The sequence below is a fragment of the Gobius niger genome (assembly GCF_951799975.1).
Source record: "Gobius niger genome assembly, chromosome: 21".
Classification (NCBI taxonomy): domain Eukaryota; kingdom Metazoa; phylum Chordata; class Actinopteri; order Gobiiformes; family Gobiidae; genus Gobius; species Gobius niger.
The window spans coordinates 6,290,731-6,307,136 of NC_136872.1; the positions used below are offsets into that span (position 1 = coordinate 6,290,731).

General features: G+C 42.9%; 1 protein-coding gene across 8 annotated transcripts in view; it reads right to left on the reverse strand.

The window, feature by feature from the left end:
• nrxn2b (neurexin 2b) overlaps positions 1-16,406 on the reverse strand; it is a 1,057,142-nt gene that overhangs the window by 796,160 nt on the left and 244,576 nt on the right. For 7 of the 8 annotated variants that reach the window (XM_079579566.1, XM_079579564.1, XM_079579563.1 and 4 more), the window contains exon 4: positions 562-591. The exons of the other annotated variant lie outside the window; for it this stretch is intronic. In XM_079579566.1, the coding sequence (XP_079435692.1) occupies positions 562-591 (30 nt within the window). The remainder of the gene's footprint in view (positions 1-561; positions 592-16,406) is intronic. 8 annotated transcript variants of the gene reach the window in all.

The following is a 16,406-nucleotide window of genomic DNA, read 5'->3' on the forward strand; positions in this document are numbered from 1 at the left end:
GCTGATGGATCTGTCTCCATGGTTGCGCCTACATTCTATCCTGAAAACCTTAGAAACCCTAAAAACACATGAAATAAAATTGGCCCTGGAGCATCCTAGATCGGGCATGGAATGCTAACCACCCAGACACCACTGGGTCACTGAAAGGTCAAACACACACTAAAATAATCTTTTTATTTGAAAATACATTTCCTATTGTAATGAGAGATTAGAGTCAAATAAATAAATTCAGATTCAGATAAGCCAAGAACAACAGCTAACACTAAATGATTTTGACGCTAAACTAAATTGGGAAAAAGTCTGTTTTTTCCACGTTCCATTTTGAAAAAAGAACCACCAAAGGACGGAGCACACAGGGATGGATGCTGGAGAGGATTAAAAGACAAAGAGGGATTTGGGGGAGAGATGGAGGGATGAGGCACGGAGGGAAGGCAAGAAGCAGAGAGGGAGATCTGGGGGAGAGCGGCTTCAAAGAGGGCTGGGGTCGAAGAGTCAAGTTCCTCTTAAAAAAGAATAGAAAAAAAAACTTCCAACTGAAGAAAAAAAGGAATGAACCCATACCTTGGTCGTTTAACGTCAGGTGCGCCAGACCTTGAGAGGGAAAAAACAGAAAAAAGGGAACAGAAAGAGGAAGAAAAAGAAGGTCATAAAAGGCACGGGAAGGAAAAAAAGCATTGTCACAACGTTGGACTGCAGTTTGTGACAGACATCCTGGGGCGGATTTCGGATGTCAAGAGTTCAAATCAAACGTAAAAAAAGAAGAGAGACAGAGATAAAGAGAGAGAGAGAGAGAGAGCGAGTATAGGAACAGAAAACAAGCAAACATTTCTTGAGTGAGGTGTGTGGGGGGTTAGAAAAAAAAGCATTTTCATTTGGTGCAACCGCCGAAGGCTATTGCTCGCACAAATGCTTTTTTTTCCTCTGGAGTACTTATGGAACACACAGAGAGAACTGTTTGGCAGAAAAGACTTGGATTGAAATCTCCGTTACTGTATTGGAACCAGGAATAAAGAAAGAAAGAAAGGCGGAGAGAAACATAGTATCGCCAAGGTCTCACACAGACAGGGTCACGACGAGACAACAACAAAAAAAAAGAAAGGAAAAAAATGCTACGCCAGAGAAATCTTTGTACGCGCCCACGGAACGCAGAGCCAAACATTAGTCCAAGACAGCAACGCGAGGCGCCTCTAAGCAAAAGGGCAAACAAACTAAGTGCGAGAAAAATGGTTTCCTCTGGCGGACTCAAACACGAGCTTAGCCAATGCGCCGCTAAGAGAACACGGAGTAAACGGAACGAGTCATGGAACAAAACCCGAGCGCGCCGGGAACCATCAAACACAAAGCTTAGTAGATCCGAGTCTGTGCGGATCCAACAGAGTCCATCAAAAACACCGACCACACCTTTGATGACAGGAAGTCCAACTGGGGACGACATTCTGACTTTGAACACATTCAGAAGCCCACACACCATGGCTGACAGAAGCATCATTGTTATCATTTCTTACTAATGATACAAGAAAAATGACATGTGTGATGTGTGAAGCTATCTGTGTTATTGAATTCACCAAATGCACAATTCTCTCTCTTGGAAAATAAGAAAACAAGCCATGACTGATTAGGTATTCTGCACAACTCGATGAAGGCCCTTACAGCGCGTCAACACGACAATCAACTCTCGGGCCACATCCACAGGAAGACAAAATGCTTTCCATTTCACACATTCTCAATAAACACATAGCCAGTTCAGTAAGTGTGTGCATCCATATTGATCCAAACTGCTGTGACGCTACCACAGAACACCTTCCAAAAGAGAACAAGACAGTAGAACAATGAATAGGAAACTTCTCCATGGATTCACGATCTACAGAAGAGGCGAGGAGGTGAGCTTGTGCTTCAGCTCTCACTGGACTAAAACAGAAATACTGTCAGTTCATGGATTGTTCATGTCAACATGTCAAAACACTCTTTCTTCGTCTCACCTGTGGATGGAGCAGTTAAAGCCATAATAAGGTCAGCATATTGTGCAGAACATACACAATGCTGGCACTTCGCTGTGATGTCATCGGTTTAGGAAAAGTCGCAGAGAGGATGTAACAACACAGACATGGGGAAGAGCGATTTGAGATCTTTCCAATCTGGAGCCCAGTTTGTAAGAAATGCCCAAGTGGAGGATACCCAGGTTTGAAAATGAATAAGTGCTTTCATGCCTGGAGTTGTCTTTTTGTGGATGGGGTCTCAGTTCATCACAATCACTGTGTGGACTGGCCTATGTAAGACTCCATCCATGCTTTTTCTTTTATATCAAAATCTTGACATAGTGCCCATTGCAAAGCGGTGGAAAGAAGATGCCAAGAAACAAAAATCAAGAGAGTCCAAAGAGCCTCATGACCAAATGAACCCACCGATAGCATATATTGGATTTGACCTAAGGCTACACAGAATATCAACAACATTATGTGTTGGACAGGCAAGCCCAAAAGGTCAACTGCTTTCAAGCAAACTGTCTTCCGCCGATCAATACCATTTCAAACACCTTCGCTTCAACCGAACACATGGGAACTCAGCAGCACCTGTCTTCAAATTGCTCCTTTCACCGGTCAAGCATACAAAATAAAGATCCCCTTTCTCCTTCAACCGTCACTCACTTTATTTTGCTTAACAAAACATGAAACATTAAACACTCCGCGGCCCACTTTTTCCATGATAAAACAGAGATATTCAGTGCCTTTCAGCGCGTCATAATCATTAAACCCACAATTATGCAGCGCTTTATGAATGTAAATCATTTATCCGTGGCCTTTCATGTCGGCTCTCAAATCAAGGATGTCGACACTTAGCGGCACAAAGCCACGGAATGATGTTTTCAGTTGCTCAGAGATGCTTAACTCTAACGGATTGAAAGGACTTGACCGCTCATGAGCGAAAGCTGGCGGAATTCTTCTAAAGATTGGATTGCGTCGAGGGAAGGAAAAATAAATATCCGTAGGCACATGTTCAGTTCATTTGGAAAACAAAGACGTCCAGCTTCCTTTGCCCTGCTTTCAAATAAAAGCAAATGAACGAAACCTTCCACCAGTACATCTAAATGCAACGACAGCAAAATGGGCATATTTTACAAGCAAGACGTCATGTTTACATGTCTGTAGGTGGTGGCGTTCAATATGCTACCCCTTTCGAATTGATTAATCAAGATACAAAAGAACAAAGGAATCGTGTTCTTGTCAACGTCAAGATAATTAATGCCACAGCATCCAATATCAGCAGGAAAATTGCAACCTAAGTGTGTCTGAATGTTGGAATTGTTGCTCGCAGGGCAAATAATAGGTTGCATTCACGTTTTACAATGGGGGAAGGGCCGTATGGGAGACAGACCATTTTGAAAGAAACCTCCAATAGGAAAATTGACAAAACCTCCTCATTATTTTGTTCTGAGTGGATCCACAAACAGCCCATATTCATCTTATGGCTGAAAGTACTTTCTATGGATCAAAAAGCAAGCACAGTTTTGAAATGCTGTCAATGCTTTTTGACAGCTTTATGAGAGAATAATAACGTTTTTGTTTCATGTGAGATCGGTAATGACAGAGATATTACCAACAAACCAAGAAGAAAAACTCAACAGTTTCCGTAGTTACCAGCACTGGATTCTTAGCTGTCCACCAACTCACCTTTAAACAATAGGCTTTTGAGAATGGTATGACACGTGGATGCATCCTATTACTCTATAAACCCATTAGAAATGATGCTGAGCTTTTTCTAGCTTTTTCATAAGTCAAATGTGTAATAAAAATTGTAGTTTGTCTAAGCTCTCAAATGTTCGGTGATTTTCCATTGTGTAAGAGGTTATTAAATATCATCAACTGGGCTGAGTTGTTTCAGCTTCCCTGTCTTTGAATATCGGTCTTCCTCTGCACAAGGTAAATGATTATGCCGGAAAGAAACAAGAAACAGTACATCAGAATACTGTTTGTGACGGCAAGCTATTCCCAACCGCCAAGCATCCAATAACAACTGCAAATCCAGAAGCCAAGTGTGTGTTTTTTTGAATATTTTACTCCATTTCTACATTTATCACGCTGTGGCGAATTTCCTGTGGCCGTTTCACAGGGGAGTCCAATCATTCTCCCTCCGCCACCCTGTGTTTTTGTTCCCCTGCTCATAATCCATTAAGCAGATAAGGCCAGAGCTCCTTGGGAACAGTGCTGTCGCTGCATACGAAATCATCCACATACACCTCGCCGCTAACCTCCGGGGCTCACTGAACCTTATCCAGCTGAGGGAGAGGCAGAGACATGAGGAATACAAGAGGAACAATAGCGGCAGCTCTGGGGATGAAGACATGCTAAAGTGCTCGCAGTTACGATAAAGATAAACTCTGCAGACCCAGATTGGTACGAAAGAATTTCTACCGACGTAGGCTGCAGGAAAATGAGACGCGTTCAGTCGTCAGTGTCTTAATTCTCAACCGCAAAACATTCGTAATAAATAAACATGATCAAAAATGTGTGCTCTCATTGTGGGTGGGTTTAGTTTTGTGTTGACTGGTGTCCTTAGGGGCCTGTCTGTGTGGAATTCAAAGGAGTAGCTCAATTAAGCGCTCATCTGTGATGCGGTAACAGTCATATCAGGCCACATAGTACCTTCAAATCTATACCCCTCAAAACGTAGTCATTCAATATGCAACTAAGAAAACTATCAATACTCAACGATGGTAAGTCGGTGCAGGCAGTGGAGCAACCAGTGAAGGGAAGAACATAAGAGATCTTTATGGACCATCCCAAAAGAGGGAGAAATGAATCTTTGACACAGTTTAAAAGGGATTCAATCATTAAAAAAACCGAAGAAAACAAAAACCACACATCTTTATTGCAGATGGGATGAATGATTGTTTGTGAGTGCTTTTACTTGCTGGTGGGACCCTGTATCTTCTGCCTGAGGGGAGCAGTTGGATTTGTGACTGCAGAGGACGGCCGGGGTCAGCAGTGATCAGTGTGGCTTTACTCCTGCTGGTAGAGGTCAGAGAGAGGGGTCTGTGGCGAACCTGTGATTTTGGTGGCCTGTTTTACGATCCGGGAGGGTTTTGTTATTGTGCTCAACTGTCAGAAAATTGTACCAGGATGTGATACTGAAGGTGAGAATGGATTCGATGAGTGACCTGCAGACAACTGTGTAATGTCTTTGTTCACATTAAATCTCCTAAGATTCCTGAGCAGGTGAAGTCTCTGCTGGGCCTTCTTGTAGATGGCATCACTGTGCAGGGCAAAGGACAGGCAGGTGTCGATCTCTGTGCTCAGATATTTAAATGAGGACACCTGCTCCACCATCAATCCTACGAGGCTCAAACAGCAGCATTCAGCTCCTGACATTTATCACTGAAAGCTTGGACCAAGGACCAGGTCAGTTGCTCTGGGGTTCTCCGCATATTTAAAAAGGCGCATTCCCTTGGTGTTGTTTGTGTACACGGAATTGATTTAAAAGAAGGGGCGGGGAGCAGGAAGTGAGGTCAGTCAAGTGCAGGAAGTAGCGTGATTTATTCTCATACTTACACATCAAAAGTGCTTCTAAAATTAAATAAGCACACGTTTAGCAGCAGCGACAACACAGCTGAAGCCCCCTCTCTGAATCCTCAACACGGGAGCGTTTGATTACATCCGGCAGCCGAGCGTGGGCACAGATGGGAGTGCCTGGACGCTGATTGGAGAGGCGCTCCGATTGGCTGCGTATGATTGAGTGGCAGATGGAGATGGCTCATGATTCTGTCGTTAGCGCGGGGACGTGTTTACAAAGGGACGCTCGCGGCCCGCTGCTTCACATCCCCGCGTCCACGGCTCTTCCCGCTTCCCCCTCGCCGCATCCACCATTAGCCAGCTGCCTACTCAACTGCTCCCGTGTCGTCTGCCGTGTACTCTGCAGCTCTGTTCACACGTGATGAACTAATGTGACTTACTTAAGGTGAGCTCAAGAGATAAGCCCTTAGTAAAAGTCCATCAGTAGTCTCTACAAAAAACAAAAAAAAAACTCAGGCTGCGTTCAGTTCTTGATGCTAAATTCCAATTTTTTTGCAAGGTCGTTCATATTACTGTTAAATGTGACCTGAATGAGATCTCCTGTCTGACCAGGTTACGTCTTGAATGTGTTACACAGGTGCAGGCAGTAGAGGGCACAGCTGTTTGAGTATAGAATCACTACGCAGGGGATCTGGCAATGTTAAAGTTGTGGTAAGCCAACAGAGCCGACACATTAATGAACTAATCATTTTAAGAAGGAAGGGAGACCATTTTTTGGGACTACTTAAAGAGGGGGTATTATGCTTTTTTCAATCACACAGCACCAGTCTATATCACACTACAATGATGACGAAACCTTCTGTTGGTCTGTAAATGCAGTAAATTAGAATAACTGCCTTGTATGAAATTGCTCTCTCAAAATGGCTGTAGCGAATGTCTTGAAATAGGCCTCTGTCTCTTTAAGAACCTCTGACCCTTTCCGACACGCCCCCTCCACACGCTGTCTGTGGCATCAGTGGGGAGGGGGTTCTGCTGAGGAGCAGTGGTTGGTTACTCGGCTGGTGAAACCTATCCCTAAAATGGCCGCCATCAGAGTTTTTACAGATTACTCAAAAATACGTGAATGTGCCAAGGCAACACTTCAGGCATGTTTTTAATGAGGGAATGACATAATAACATGATGTAAAGCTTGAAAAAGTCGATTTTGCATAATACCCCCCTTTAAAACTTTCAAAGCCTAAAAAATAAATAAGAACAAAATGAATCCTTCACGGTTTACGAGTCTTGACCGCCTCCTTCTCTTACGTCACCACTATGAATGTATGTCATTGGCTGGAGCGGGCGTCAATCAACCCAGCAACTTGTTGACATTTATTGACTGAAGAGGAATAACCCCTTGAGATAAACCATCTCATTTTCGAAGGGGTCCTCGACTCCACGTACATCTAGCACGCTGTATTACAACTTTTCTATCCTGAAAAGTGTCCGGGATGCGTTACTTTCACGTGGAGAACTGCATTTAACAGCGCGATGGAGCTCACATCGATACCGCTCTGGACGCATCATTTTCCCTTAGCAAGGAGGAAAACATGAGCACAAAACAACGGCCGGGCTGCACGTCTGGGACCTCTAATGGAGAAACCGTCTCATCAAGACAGCAAAAGTAGGAAAAATGGGGAATAGTGTGGGGAGACCTTCGTGAATACTCATTTGAATTACGTTGGATTTAATGTGCATCCTTTGGCATACTTTTTTCCTTGACAGAAGCATGTGTTTCTAAAATGAAACAGATCTTGAAATTGTCAAATGGTCCAGTACGCTGATAGGACATACACAGCAGCTGTATCCAGAATCCATGATGAGCTGCACCCTTGGAACTCCTTCCATCTGGACAAAGGTTTTTTTTTGTTCCAAGATGTAAAAGTGTTATGGCGAAACAAACGGTTCTCGTTCGTTGGGGGTTTCCTCTAGGGCTACCCCGTGCCTGCATTTCCTGGCGAGCAATAATTACGCTACAAAACTTTATCTGAACTCCGCTGCCGTAAAAAAAAAGCCTTGATTTGTGGATGGGCCGACTCGTCTTGGATATGGCTGAGGTTTATATCTGGTGCCGAGGGTGCGTCCGCGCAGTCCGCCGCACATAAAGGCATTTATTGTTCTTATTTTATTTTTCATGACTTTTATACACTCCGGTAGTTCTTGGCTGGTGGTAATGATAACTCCCGCTAAAGCTATCAAAATGCGAAGGCGAGATGGGGATGAGCCAATGAGGTGAGACGAGCATTTGGGGAGCAGAGGCAGAAGTGGTGGAAGGCTGCGCGGATTTAGAAAGATTGTTGTTAAGCGTTTTATTGCAAAATGTGATTTAATGAGCCATTGGAGAGCTGCGGGAGGCTCATGGAGAAAACATATTTAAAACTTAGTCAGAGCTCATATAAGAGAGTTAGCGGGCATTTTTTAAAATCTAAAATATGGCTTCTTTTAGCTATTGCAATGGGTATAGGTCTTTGTTCTATAGTCACCATGCACTGCCTGACCCCCAGGAAAAGTCACCACCTGGATGTAACTAACTGTTCTGATCTGGGGTCAGTTGGTGCAGTTGGTCAGGTCTAGGTTCAGTGACACCTGACGACCTGAACATCCTGAGTCACCAGGTTATTCCATCAGTGGATTTCTTCTTCCCTGATGGCACGGACACATTCCATTAACAATCTTTGGGATGTGCTGGAGAAGGCTTTGCGCAGTGGTCACTCTCTCCCATCATCAATACAAGATGTTGGTGAACAATGAATGACATTCTTTTGACATTGGAGAAGCTTACTGAAACAACGGCACATTGGTGGTCCAAACAATATCAGTGCTTGTGACTTTTTTTGGTGGCAAACCTAAGTCTACCAACTGACCATGCACTTCCTAATGCTAAACTTAAAGGTGTACTATGCAACTTTTGAAATGAAAAATAAAAAAAATTATGTATAATATTTGTGTATATTTGACCTTTTAGTGATTCAGTGGCGTTATGGGTGCAGCATGGCACCTTTGCTTTAACTCACAGTGGCCTTTATGACGCTCCAGGATCAGTTGTTTAAGTGGGTTCGTATCAGAAACTGTCCAGAAATCCCAAAACAATTGTTTCTGGAGCATCATAGACACCCCTGTGAGGGACAGTAAAGGTGCCATGCTGCACCTATAAAGTCACTGAGTCACTACAAGGTCAAATATGCACAAATATAAAGATTTTCACTTCAAAAGTTGCATAATGCACCTTTAACCAATTCAACAGTTCAATTCAAGTAACAGTGGCCCGCTTGACAGAGAATGCTTTACAATTAAATGCTACAGACATGTAGCTCAGACCAATTGTGCGTACCGTTCACCATGATGAAGATAGGGTTGTGCCGATGGACGATATCATCGTCCATCGTGATGGATGAGCAACATCACGATGTAGAGCCACCATCGTGATGCCACGCCCCCTCCTGTCAGAAACACGCACTGGTCTTCTGTCGGCCTTGTAAACCTACAAACTTTGCAGGGATTGCACTGTAAATTAAATCACGGATGTGACTAATATGCACGCTAGTGTCAGTATCCTGCCAGAAGCCACGATGTGTTAGCCGTAATTATTAAAGTAAAGACGCAGCTTCTCTATTTCTGACGCGCGGGGCTCTCTCTCTCTCTCTGCAGCTCAGAGTTTAACAGCGCGTGGTTTTGCTTTGCTTTGCTGCGTACGAAAACTTAAACCGTTTTAAAATGACGAGATGGCTCTCACATCGGAGCTAGCTGAGCGCGCATGGGTTTGGATTATTCTCACGAAGAACTGAGAGAGGTGCGGTGCAGGAGTTACGTGGTTACGAGCACACGGACCGGGCGGCGCGTGGAGCGGCTTCAAAAATGTAGCTACGACGCAAACTTCTAAATATTGTCCTGTTCACCCACTGTTTCTTAAACATTGTGCTAAAACTGAGCAAATGCAAATAATAAGCTCCGATTTACATTTGTATTAGTGTGATAAGAGCCTTGGTATTGAGGAGTTCACGCTCTGAATAAGTCGTTCTCCTCTCAGACCTCACGCACAAGTTTTAACACATTTCTTTTGCAAAAGTCGTGTTCCGTGACTCTGTTCAAATCATGTTTAGTTTAGATCCATTTATCCTGCAATCTCACATTTTCCTAGCATACATAGTAATATGCAGCATATATATAGGCTATGTAAATGTCTTAAAAAAAATGCTTATAATGAGAAACGGACGATATCATCGTCCATCACGATGGTTCACTGTAAACATCGTCAACGGCCAATTAAGGGAACATCGCCCAACCCTAGATGAAGACAGTCAGAATTGTGCTGTAAGTGAGGACCCTCAGAAGGTTCCTTACCAGTGCTAAGGAGCTATGAGACAACAAGCCCCTCCGCGTGTTTCCAAAAATTGCTGCACAAACAGAGGGTTACAGTTCAGACTTCCTAAACTGATTAGGGATACCTTAGATTTGGTATTTTGTGTTGCTGAACAACTACAACTAATCCACTGAGTCACCATTATTGTAGGTAAAATGGATTACATTTAGAGTTGATTGTATTTAGAAATGAGATTCAGCCTAAATTTGGCGGCGGCGTTGCTTGTTTGAAAACCATTGAAACGGAACAATATTCCCAGTCCAATCTATAATGCATTCAGGATTTTCACAGCCGCGTTTAAACCATTTTACACATTTATTGGCTACACATTAGCCGATAAAAGGAGCAATAAAACATATGGCCGCTATGACCGCTACAATATTGGACATTTTCTCTGTCTTTCCCTTCACTGAATTATTAATATAGAATGTGCCCTGATTCAAAAGGACGACCGTGTTAGGTGAAAATATCTCGCTGTAGCTCGCAGTAATTTTAACGGCAGATAAAGGTTCACCAAGAATTCACTTTGTGTTAACCTTGCTCTCATTATGCGCAGAACAGACGGTGCTGTCTTTCCATCTACTGCGGCGAACACATATAAAACAGCTTATGGAGAAAGCTGCAGCGAGAATGTGCTTTTTGAAAAGGTGACGCTTGTGAAAAGTAAAAGGATTTCAGAGGTTTACAAAATGCTAGTTCAGTTAGTCAGAGGCTATTTGTTCTGATAAGCCAGTGTTTCAGCCCAAGGACCACTTTTACTTTAACAATTTTTTTCTGAGGACCACCTAACAGAATCCCACTCCAACACGTCCCCAAAAAACAACAAAATAGGAAGGATAAGCTAAATTGATGTTTAATATGCAACTGTTTCAAGTCAAAAACAAATTATTCAAACTCAAATGCAATGATATGATCAGAAATTCTTCTATGAATTTCATTTTATTTGAAAAAGTAAATGTGAAATGAGCTGCAGCTTAATATGAACAACAAAACGTGTGCAAAAAAGCTGCTGCAACAGCCTTAATGTCATGAGACAATAGTTTCAAACTGAGGTTGTGGCTATAGGAAGTCTATGGTTGTAACCATGCTGGGAAAAATGTTCCCCTATGTCCAACATCACTGAAACTACTGGAATTTTACACATTAAACAAAAATAATTTCTGTCTCAAGCCAACCAGTGTAGAAAACCCAACTTCACAGTTTTGGGAAGGGCATGAGCACTTTGAGGGCAGACTCTGCAAGCTTTGGATGTAGGTAACGCAAACTCGTGCACAGACGCACATGCCGTGGAAAATAGGAGACATTTGGCTCCACAGAAGCTTCTCTGGATCACAAGCAACAAAACGCTGCTTATTAAATGAAAATCCGTTGCATATTGACGTGAAACACCTGCTATAAAGATGATAGAATGAGTCGTGGCTGCAGACAACGGACGCACGTACAGCCGCAGTGAGTGGGGGCGCGCGGCAGCAGGCCGTTTGACCCACCCCAATTGTATGACCGGATCTGCGGGCATGGCTGTGGAGACCGCAGGGGAAACTGCAACCCGCGCATCAGGTACACTAGTGGTGTTATGCCCTCAGCCATGTGAGAAATCCTGTGCGTTTTACAATAACTACATATTGACAAAGAAGATGAGGAAAGATTACGCCCGGTTCTGATTCGGTTCTGAGAAGTGCAAGCCGTACGTATCCATGTGCATCCATAACACTTGTCTGTCCCTCAAAAGGGAAAGACTTCGCCCTGGTCACACTGCGCTGGTTACTCTTAAAGTTTGATCAAAAGATAAGAGTCCCTGTGCAACGTGTGCTGTGTCGGGGAAAAAGGGGTTCGCTGATCACTAGGGGGCGCCTTTGAGAATTACTTTGAGAATTACAGTGAGAAGCCAATCGAGACGATGCACCTACTCTTGGATTGAATGTGAATGCCAAGGAAGTTTAAATCCTCAGCATAACTTTCAGCAGTATGCTTTGCAGTCAAGATGTTCAAACATCGCTGACTGTACTGGGTTGATAGAGATGATAACATTTCTCTTTGACCTTCCTCTTGCTCTCACAGTCTAGTCTGGGAGAATAAGCCCTGGGACAAAACCTTTTGCTGTTTCAAAGCGTAATACAAAGTGTCCGGACCATAAGGCAGACCACTATTCCCCACAATAATAATAATGATGTCATACTTGTGCGAGTAAATGATGCTTTTTGGAAAGACTTGCACAACCCACAAGACCTCCAAAAGAGTCACATGACCAAACTTGAGGTCAGGACTCAAATAAATATGACTCTTAGCCATATCGGCGGCTTGTCCTATCATGCAGTCGTATTTGTAGCGAGAAGGACATGGATAAACATGTACAAGTGGAATCCAAGGCGTCACATGACAGGAGCGGGCTGGATGCTGTAGTGTGAGCCGGGCGAGCGCTGGCTGTGAGCAGAGGTGACGGTGACATTCCTGATTGACTGTTGCCATAGTAACAGAACTCAAATGGCAAGCTACAATTGTAGAACCTCAAACATGTTTATTACAATGAGAGGTTTTGGACAAATAGTCATAACACAATTACACTGACACCATGTGAGGAGCACAATGATAAAGAATTGGGCTACAACACCTCGAGAGTGTCCCCAGCTTAACACTAAAACATTTTCACTCCTTTATATAGTATTAGTAGACCATTTAGACCACATGAGTGAGAAGAAGCTTCTGAAGATTGGAACAACACAACCCTATCAACTCCTTCCAGTGAACAATTAGATTAAAAAAAAAAAAATCTGGACGACATACAAAAGGTGTGTAAGTGTTTGACAAAAGTAACTTAGTTGGAAATGTCTATAAGCATCTAAAAAAAAAAAACCTTTTATCAGAACATTAAAAAGCAATGTCAACAATACACAGCACTACAAGCAGTCTTTCATCAATCAGTTGTAATATATGTGAATACAACAATGAGCGCCTTGAAAGAAAAGCTAGAAAGAGTACCGAGAGTAAGAGATTTTGTTGGAAATGCCTTGGGGAACTGTTGACCCGAGCAAAGCCACTTACGCCGAACCAACGCAGCATTAAATCTTTATGGTCACTCCACTTTATTGCCATCATGTGTCAGGAGCAATGCACCATGGGAGGCGGACGCCTGTCAAAACATCCCAGGGAAGTTACTATTGCCCAGGATTGAGATGTATAATTTAGACTTGGACGTGTGTCGCTTGATTTGATTGTATTCTGCAGAAAATGTTGCTTTCCAATTTTTCTTTTTTTTTTTTTTCCCAATGGATTTTTTAACATCATTCAATATATCATCAATATATCTTGAGCGTCATTCATTGAGCTTTGAACACTAAGGCACAAATATGTAGTCAAGATGTTTGTTAACTTAAACAATGAAGCAAGGGGAAGATACAACGATCGACAGGCATTAAGTTACAGATGAAACGTTCTCAAAACATTTCCAAAAAGGATCAGGTTCTATTTTCATCGTTTACATTTTCAAAATAACATTACAGGGAAAAGGCCAGAGAAAAAGTTTGAGTTATCACCACTTTAAATGCTTTTCAAGGCAGCCAAGAGTTTTTCGATTCTAGTTTGAGGGATGAATTGAATCCAGCCTTTGTTCTACCCGTGAAATATCCGTCTTCCCCTTGCTTCATGGTCAAGTACTCATCTCCCCCTGTTGTCTCTGGCCAGAAAACGACAATTGCAGCTTTTCTGCCTACGTGTCGGAGGCGCAATACACACTAATGGAATCGCGAAGAAGAAGCTAACAGGCTAACGGGGAAGCTAACTGCAGGCTAGCGCCACTTAAACAGTATTTACAGCCACGTTTGAGCGAAAAAAATGATCTCCATTGTGTAATTGGATGAACAATATCCCTCTCTCCGTCTGTCTCTTTTCTGTCAGCGTAGTATTTACTCTCATGGACAAGTAATGAGTAAAAACCATAACATGTTACGACACCTGTTGTGGCGCTTATGGCCTCTAGGGGCATGAGTTACTTAGTACTGCTTTAAGTCTTATTTGAAGATGAAAACACGAAGTAAAGAAAATGTGCGGTACATTTTTCCCTCATATTCATGTTTTTTCACCTACAGTGTCTCGCCCTGATATCTTACTATAATCCATCCATACATTTTATTCCGCTTTATCCGGGCCCGGGTCGTGGGGGCAGCAGTCTCAGTTTACTATAATTACATAAACATTTGCAAATTGTGTTCGTAACTCACAGTTACCTTCAAGCTTTATAGAAATATCCATGGAGAGAGGTGGAGTGCCATGTTTATGCAGATACCACGCGCAGCCGCAGAGAGAGAGAACTCCCTCACAAGAGTTAAGTTTGACAAATCTATATCAATAAATGATACTCCCCAAATCTCCAAATTGGCGGCGCAACGGCAAGAGGCTCGGTTTTAATCCGCACACTTTGTTCATTTAAACGTGGCTAATGTGTCGAGGGAGAACGCGGCGGAAATAAATCAAAGCGTCTCCGCGAGTGGAGAGCCGCGCAGACTTCTGACAGCGGCTGCTCCGTCTTAATTACGCAGTTCATAAATAAATGGGACCTCCATATGCCCGGCGAGGGGAGATTTGGACTCATTTCGCGATCCAGCCATTAAGCCAAACACACAGAAGGGCCGTTGATGGTTCCTTCACCGGTTTTAATTGATGCGAGATGGGGTAAATATGCTCAAAGGCATGGCGGCGGTTTGCAAACACTCACAAACGGGGGACTCCACTGCCACAGGAAACGGGCCTGCAGCGATGGTCACGTGAGAGCATTTTAACTTGAAAGAACATGCATAACTAAAAAAAAAGTTTGCTAAATTAGGGTTAAGGAGAGACGAGGTAAGGCAAGTTTATTTGTATGGCACATTTCATGTACATGTACAACTCAATGTGCCTCAACAGCAACACCAGACACCCAAACACAACAAAAAAATGCAATAAAAAGCATTGAAAACACAATAAAATTACATTAAAAAATGACATTAAAAATATGTATATCTATATATTATAATCTGTTAAAATACAATCAATTACCATAGGCAGTGGTAAAATGTGTCCTTTCAGCCTGGACTTAACCATTGCCAGAGTTGAGGCCTGTCTCACATTACACGGAGACTGTTCCAGACTTTTGCTGCGTGAAACTGAATCGCAGCCTCACCGTGTTTGGTGGTGACTGGAAACCACCAGGAGACCCCTCCCTGAGGATCTCAGGGCCCGAGGTGGTTCATACTGCTGTGACATGTCCGAGATGTACTTTGGTGCCTGACCATGAAGAGACTTGTACACAAGCAGAGCTGTTTTAAAGTCTATTACATGAAGCCAGTGCAGAGACCGGAGCACTGGACTAATATGGTCGTATTTCCTGGTTCTGGTCAGGACTCGAGCCGCAGCATTTTGGATAAACTGCAGTTGTCTAACAGCTCGTTTGAAAAGGCCAGTGAACAGACCGTTACAATAGTCTAACCGACTGGAGACAAATCCATGAATTAATCTCTCCAAGTCTTGCTAAGACACTATGTTTTTTTTATTTTAGCAATGTTTTTAGATGGTAATAGGCCGCTGATGTAATGGACTTAATATGACTGTTAAAATTCAGGTCTGAGTCCATGATTTCTCCGAGATTTCTAACTGGACTTCTCGGTCACAGTGAAAGCGTTTCAAGATGACCAATGACAACCTCTCTGTGTTTTTGTGGGCCAAAAACAACTATCTCAGTTTTATCTGTATTTAACTCGAGGACACAGTGTATACAGGCCCATGTTCACCTGCTGTCAGTGAAACATAGATCTGAGTATTGTCTGTGTAGTTTTGATAGGACTTATTGTTACTGGATATCAATTGACCCAGTGGAAGGATGTACAAATTGAACAAGAGGGGCCCCAGAATCTACCCCTGGGGAACCCCACAGGTCAATGCCATCCTGCCTGAGACACAGTTTCCCATCGCGACATAGGACGTTCGGTCCTCAAGGTAGGATCTGAACCACTCGAGAGCCTTTCCAGGGATTTCCACCCAGGTTTTTAACCTCTCTAGTAAGATCCCATGGTCCACTGTGTCAAACGCAGAAAAAAAAATATTAACATAGGTTTGAAACTTTTGCTGTTTTGCTTTTTTTTTTACATGGACATTAAAACTAAGAAGTTAAGGGAGAAACATTTGGTTGTGTCTCACCAAAAAATCATCTTAAACTTGCTTTATTCCTGACTAGAGCTTGATCTAGGCCTGGTGATACTTGGGAGAAGATCTTTATTTATATAGCGCCTTTCACAGACATGGTCACAAAGCGCTTTACATGAGACAATTGTACATTCACTCCATACTCGAGGTCGGGAGGTCGAATAATTGACGCAATAGTACTTTGTGTTAAAAAGTTTGAGAACCACTGGGTTACAGCACACACTCAAAAGCCACAATATTAGAAGCAGTGAATATTGGCAGAGTTTGCCTTGTACCTTTGAGCAATTGCCACCACTCACTGCCAAATCGTGTGCCAGCTACTGATTTCT